We start from the raw sequence: 7,497 nt of genomic DNA, 5'->3' as shown, positions 1-7,497 counted from the left end.
CTATTTACTCAAAAGAAATAGGCCGTAAGGTTGAAGAATTATTTATTAGAATTCAAAATGTTAACAACTACGTACTTTCTTTTCTGGATATAATATAACCGATAGATTACATTATCTTAATACACCAAATAATACATATTATTAAATAATTAAGTGGAAGCAAATAAGTGGACATATAATGTACAATATTAAATAGACTTTCAGTTTTTTTTTTCCAAAATTAAGAAAATCAATTACCTTAAATAATAATATTTATTATCAACTTAATTTATTAAAATATTTTTAGTCTCTATGCTAAATACTATAAATAATTATTAATTATTCTAAAACAATATTATCTAGTAGGAGACTAATTAAATTAGAAAATATTTTAGTATATTATTAATATCTAGAAATGTCAATCAATATAATTATTTTAATACTAAAAATTATTAAATTTAGAAGGCAGGAATGCTTTTTACAACTTTCTAATCATGGTATTATACATAATAAACAATAATTTATACCTCCATAAACTTTGACCGTTCAAGTATTTATTTTCTTTATCCCAGGTATTACTAAAAGTGAAACCCAATTTAGCCATTAAAAGAACATAAGTTGTTTACGGCTATGTCAAAATTGTTAGTGAAATATTTTTATATTTAGGAATTTAGATTCTTTAGCAAGTTTTTAATATTGTTACTATATATCACAACTTTAAAATATGTGGATAGATATTGATTTTGAATTTTTAAAATATATTAAAAGTTTTGAATATATAAACATTCGTATAATTTTAAAGATAAGCAGAACAATTAAAAATAAATAAAAAAAATATGAACTTGTAAGTTATGCATTTTTATAGTTATTTACTGTATGTCCTATTACACACTTTGCATTGCTATTAAAAGAAACATTAAATAAATTTTATAATCTTTATTTCGTATTCAATATAATAACAAAATAAATTCAATTAACAAAAGTCAAATTAAAAGAAGGTTGCATACTACATTCAAGAAATAACACAATTTATTAAATGATTCTTACTATTATACCAAACTAAATCATCCCATTAAATGGATAATTTAGAGGTAAATAATTTTAGATATTCCTTTTTAATTATTCTATACTTATTAAATAAAGAAAATATTTTTGTTCAGTATTCAAGGAATTAAATATTTTCAAAACATTAAATGTATTTATCATTTTCATTAATATTTTTTTGCTATTAATATTTAAAGTATTTAATATATTATAAAGTAATTAAGAATGTTTAATGTTAAGAATTAATAGTTTTATAGTTTCTTTGCATTAATTGAATTTATCTTTTCATTTAATATTTTATTTATAATGTATTAAAAATATTCAGAAAAAAACAAAATCACTTTTAATTACATAATTAATTTCACGCTGCTTTGTTTCAAAATATTTGTTATTTCAAAATATAAAGAAAACGCTATATATTTTTTCAGCGATATAAGGATTTGACTCTTTTTTTATTAAATGTAGTCTTATATAAAATTCTTATTTGTGGTTGTAACATATCCGATTAGTATTTGTTTAAGAGAATATATATTATCATTAAACATTAATAAACTAGATGAGAAATTAGACATGTATTAAAAACTTGAAATAGTTTTTAAAATATAGTATTAATTTATTGCCTCAAAAAAATATATACCTAACCAGGATAGATTTTATATTCTTAGTTTATCTTTATAATTATATTTTAAATTAAAAAAAAGGACAAAAGAAAAAAAACTAAAAAAATGATAAAAGTATGCATGAAAAATGATGTCACAATATTAGATATTTAGACATTGTAAATTTTTTGTAAAAATGTAGTTTTAATTTATTTTAGTGTGTTTGATATAAAATTATATGATATTTTATTTTTTATTTGTATTCACTACTAAATGCAGATTAAAAAAATATTTTTTTAATATATATATATATATATATATATATATATTAATGGATCTTAGTTAAAAAAATTACTATTAAGAAAATTTATATTTCCTGTCAATTTTGTTTTGAAATTTTTTTTATAAAAAATACTCACAAATCTTGTCATGAAAAAAGAATTTGCAGAAAATTATTGTCAATTTTTTTGCAAAATATTTTTTGTAAAACACTTTTCGTAACAAATTTTGTAAAAAATACTTACAAATTTTATAGTTTTATAGAAAATAATTACCTACAAAAATATTATCTGCCAATTAATATTCTTAGAAAAAAATAACAAAAAAATTTTATTTTTTACAATTTTTTTAATAAATTTACAAAAAAATCTCATGTAATATGATAATTTTTTAGTAATGTTTAGTATGAGTTTGTTATAAATAAATAAATAAATATATATATATATATATATATATATATATAATACACAATTTAAAATATTTTTTTCAGTTTTAGTATATTTAAATATTTCACAACTCTAAAAAATTTTATACATATGTAAAACTGTTCTCTCTCTTTCTTTTTTTTCTCTCTCTATACATACATATATATATATATATATATATATATATATATATATATATATTCATTATACTTGACTGTTAAAAAAAAACTGCTAAGAGGATTAATTAAGAATGTTTTTTAGCTGATTCTTATCTCAGAAGAAATTAGGTTCAAAAAATGATTGAAAATATCTGTAAAATTATATAAAGAGATTCATGTACACATTTCCTTTTCTAATTTTACTCTTTATAAATAAACTTATAAAATAAATAAAAATTATTTTTATCATAATAATTATTTATATTTATTTTTATAATTATAATTTTTTTTATTATAAAAATATAAGTACATGTGTAGCGCATTTATTTTCCCCACTTCCTTATAAAATACATAAAAAGTAATTTCATATTTTGAAAATACGTTAAGAAATAAAAAAAGAAAAAACAATGAATTTGTTTAATCTTCATTTTAAATAAAATAATATTAAGTATCATTTCACGCATAAACTAAAATAAAAATTTATTTATGAGTTAAATATGTTTGTATTCTCTAGATTTATACATAAGATCAAAATTTGTCATTTTCTTAAATTTTGATGCAGTTTAGTCCTCAACTGCCTAAAAATATTTGTGAAATTTTTTTGGATTAAATAAAATAATATTAAGTTTTGTCTCAGACATCATGCATAAACTAAAATAAAAATGTATTTATTAGATAGGTTAAATATGTTTTTAATCCCTAAGCTTGTATGCAAGAGTAAAATTTGTTCTACACTCTCAAACTTTGATACAGTTTGTTCTCAATTACATGAAAATTTTTATGAATTTTGTTTGGGTTAAATATGTTTTTAGTTTCTGAACTTTGACGCAAGATTGAAATTAGTCTTTGAAAGAAACTTTGATACATTTTTGTCTTTTTAAAAATGAATGGATATAGTTTTTTGAACCCCAATTACATTAAACTTTTTTATGTGTCAAAACTTTTTTTAGCCGACATGGAAGTAGGAACGTGTCAAATGATGCAAATAACTCAAATACTAGCATGATATGTGTTTCATTCGTAAAAAACAAATTAGCGTAATTGGATTAAAATGACTATATTCATTTATTTTTAAAGTTTTTAGATCAAAATCTATCATAGTTTTGGACAATGACGAGTTCCAAATTTGTGTCAAAGTTCAGGGAATAAAAGATATTTAACCCAATTTTTTTAAAACGACATTTCAGGTTGACATTTAAGTTGTTTATACTATTTAACACGTTTTAACTAAAATACAGTTCTAAAACATTGTTTAACATGCAAACAAAGGTTGACACAATTTGGATAGGAATGAATTCCAAATTTGTATTTGAGTGTAGGGACTAAAAACATATTTAACCTTTATTTTATTAGAAACATGTGCAATACATACTTTTAAATAGTTAAAAGTATTTAATATTAAGTATTTCTTATTTAGTAATTTGTTTAAAATATTCATTGACAATAACCTTCAAATAATTAAAATATTTACTAAATTATACTGCATGCTCTTATGACCATAAAAAATACATATTAAATATTCTGTAATTAGTATTTTCCTAGACATTTCCTTAATACGTTTTATCACTTTTTAGAATAAGAACAAGTAAAATAAAGTGCTGTTAAAGAGTAGATTAAAAAATTAGACAAGGGATGGTTTAATTTGTCCTATTAAATAATTCACATTTAATAGTTTCAATTAATAAAATAAATAAAACAGTCATAAACAATTCTTAAATTTTTTTCTCTAACAAATATTTTGTATTGACTTTTTTGCTTTTATTAATGACACTCATTACTACTATCCATAAATAAGCCTCACTCCACCATTGTCCATTTCCTTCTCTTCTTGCATGAGTTATTATGAAGGCTATTTGGTGGGTAGTAAAAACAATATGTGGGACCCACACACTTGAGACAAGATAGTTATAAAAGACAACAAAGGTATTGTGGTCCTTCCATCATATATATGAAACAAACAACCTAAGAAGACATTGTCTTCCCAAAGAGGCTCCTATGTAGTTTTAGAGTTCATAATGATTTAGGGAGAAAGAAATAAGAAAAATTACAGATACAACTATTTGTATCTGAACCGTCTGATTCAGGTGTGAACCTATGATTTTTCTTTGAGTTTAACATAATGGGATTTGCATAAGCACATTTAATAAATAGTGTGTGTGTGTGTGATTTTTCTGGTCAACGCAGATCACAGTAGAGATTACTGAAATCTTTTGAATCAGATTTTAAACCACTCAGGGAGTGTGATGTTTGGAAAAATAATATTTAGTTGCCATAGATTTGCTTGGTTTTTGTTTTGAACATGCATTTCATTTTTCTTGTTTAGGCTATTTTTGAGCTTTGGTTTTGTATCTATATAAGATATGATGATGATATATGTCTGTGTCAAACGACTCTAGATTTTAGAAAAATCCGAAATCTTTCAGAAACTTTGTGTCTTTAAACCAAGTGACCCTACTTTTTCTCATTTTTTTCTTCTACATTTGCTCACAGGCTTTGCAGAACATTCCCCCAAACTTGAACGATTAAAGGTTTTGCATGAAATAACTGGGTTGGTAGTGACACTCTGACACATTGTTTTATTCTCTCATCTTGGTTTTATTTGCCTTGGAGTTGTTTGGCGAATTGTTGCAGTGAGTGGTGCATGAAATATAGCAGCAATGGGTGAAGAAGGAGAAAGCTCCAAAAGTAAGAACGTTGGTGGTGGTGCTGGTGCTGGTGCTGGTGGCAGCAGAAAAGGTGCTGGTAGACCTTGCAAAAAGCCAAAGCCAAAGAAGGTGCCTCAGAGAGGACTTGGTGTGGCACAGCTTGAGAAAATTAGACTTGAAGAAGAAGAAAAGGAGAAAAAAGCAGCAGCAGCAGCAGCAGCAGTAGCAGTAGCAGGTGCAAATGCAAATGGATCATCAAAAAATTCACCCTGTGATCTGCGTCTGCAATTTGCAAACTTTCCCCGCTGCAACCACCCATCTTCTCCAAATTCATTGCCTTCAAGCACTGTTTCATTAGCAAACAGTGGTGGTGGTGGTGGCTCTGAGGCTTGCTGGCATGGTGGTGTTCCACCACAAGGGCGTGTGAGTGGGCCCCACCTGTGGGCCCACCATAATTTTGAACTTGGCCACAAGAACTTAGGGATGGACCCTAAATTGACTCTTGCATCAAGTTTGCCATGTCAGTCCAACCCTCTTGGCCACCCCTTCAATTGGGTGCAGAGAACCCAACAACAACACCATTCATCATCAATGGTAAGAGGTTTTAATGTTTGATCTCTGTCTTGAATTTTCAAAATGGTTTACATGTTTAACACATTCTGTTCCTGTGGAATAATAACACAGATTTGGTTTGGATTTTGCAGGTGAGTGCCTCCTCAGGAACTTCATCAACAACTGTGCCTAAATCCTTAATAGAGATCCCTTCAAACCAAACCTACAGTGGATGCTATGTTTCCAAGAGGCAGGAGGAGAGGGTATTCACAATTTCAACTCTCATTTGATTAACTTTAACTGTTTCAATTCAACCACTGAATTCTTTTCAAGCTAGTGTTTTACATGGATTTTGTTCATATATATGTATATCTGAACACATTTTTTCATTTAGTTGTTCATAGATCCTCTCTTTCAAATTTTCTTTTTGATGAATTCAATATTTGTGATTAAATAATTTCCTTGGAATTTGTTGATAAAATTTGGAATGGATGACACAGTAGAAATTTAATGATATGATCTTGATGCAGATGACAGGGGTTAAAAGACCAGGCTCCTTCTCTCTTCAAACCCCACCTGTAACCTCTTCCAATTTTAGACCTTTGACTTTCCCTTCCCCTATGAAAGCAAGTGAAACAATTCCATGCCGTCGTGGAAGAGAATTCAACTTGGATTTTAGCAATTCAACTATAAGGTTGTTGGTTCAACTTTGATCTTTTGAGTTGATAAATTCTTTGTGGTTACAAATTTTGCTAACTCACTCTTCATTTGCAGGGAAGTTCCTTCCCTTGCAGCATCCAACTCAGAGCCGAACTCAAAGAAAAAGAAGAAAGAGAATGAGAATATTGGTGGGGATTTTCTTAGACTAGCTCCTCCTATCCCATCAAATTTTAAGTTAAACTCTACTTCAGCTTTTCAACCATTTCATCACCTGGTATATCCTGATTTTTGTCTGATTTGGAAAAATTCATATTAGCCATTTTCTAATTCTTCCATTTTCCTTTTATTAAAGGCAAACATGAAGAATCAAGTTCCTCCCCCATCAGGGTACAATCAATTCAATCAACAGCAGCAACGTGGTTTCGATTCCATCCCTCCATCAGCAAATGCAGCACTAACTGGACAACAATCAGATAGGTTTCAGAATCGTAATGTGGTGGGAAGAAGTGCTAATCTTGATCTCACTTTGAAGCTTTGAACATCTTCTGCCAATTTCTTGTGGTCTCACTCTTGAGGCTGTGAGACTTGTTTGGTCATCTTGAATTTAATTCTGAGTTAGTATGTAGTGCTTCAAAGGGACTAGAAAATCACTAGCCTTGAGAAGCAAGAATGGAAAACAAAACATAGGTGCTGATTAATTTCTTTGTTTAATGACTATGCTGTTATTAGGCTTAATTTTGGTGGCAGTGCTGCCTTTGGAGCTTTTATTATTTCTGTTCCTTTGTTAACATTTGTTATGTTTGGATTTATGTATGACCAAGTTTAGACCATAAACTTAGTTTTATAGTGTGGTTAATCATTCTTAAAAATATGTTGGTACATTTATATTTTGTTTGAAGGCTTAATTAGTAATTTATTCATATATTTAGGTATTTCATTCATTTTGATTTTTATATTTTTTTTCTTACTCAATTGAGTCTCAATATTTGTTAATAGAGTTAATGTAGCTCTTTATGTTAAATTGAGATCAACACTCTTTGGTAAGTGACAATGTATAAGTCTAAAAAATTCTTCTTAGTAATTTGGTCCATATATTTAGGTTTATGATTCATTTTTGTCCTAACATTTTTTTTTTTTGACTCAATTGAGTCTCTAT

General features: G+C 26.8%; 1 protein-coding gene across 1 annotated transcript; it reads left to right on the top strand.

Moving 5' to 3' along the window:
• Positions 1-4,434: 4,434 nt before the first annotated feature.
• LOC114170564 lies at positions 4,435-7,213 on the top strand. The gene is made up of 6 exons (XM_028056067.1): positions 4,435-4,568; positions 4,975-5,723; positions 5,834-5,944; positions 6,212-6,375; positions 6,456-6,615; positions 6,694-7,213. The coding sequence occupies exons 2-6, from the start codon at positions 5,142-5,144 to the stop codon at positions 6,877-6,879; spliced, it is 1,203 nt and encodes a 400-aa protein (XP_027911868.1). The 5' UTR covers positions 4,435-4,568; positions 4,975-5,141; the 3' UTR covers positions 6,880-7,213.
• The last annotated feature ends 284 nt before the right edge of the window (positions 7,214-7,497 follow it).

Source organism: Vigna unguiculata, chromosome 11 (assembly GCF_004118075.2).
Source record: "Vigna unguiculata cultivar IT97K-499-35 chromosome 11, ASM411807v1, whole genome shotgun sequence".
Taxonomy (NCBI): domain Eukaryota; kingdom Viridiplantae; phylum Streptophyta; class Magnoliopsida; order Fabales; family Fabaceae; genus Vigna; species Vigna unguiculata.
This window is presented reverse-complemented; position numbering and strand designations above follow the sequence as displayed.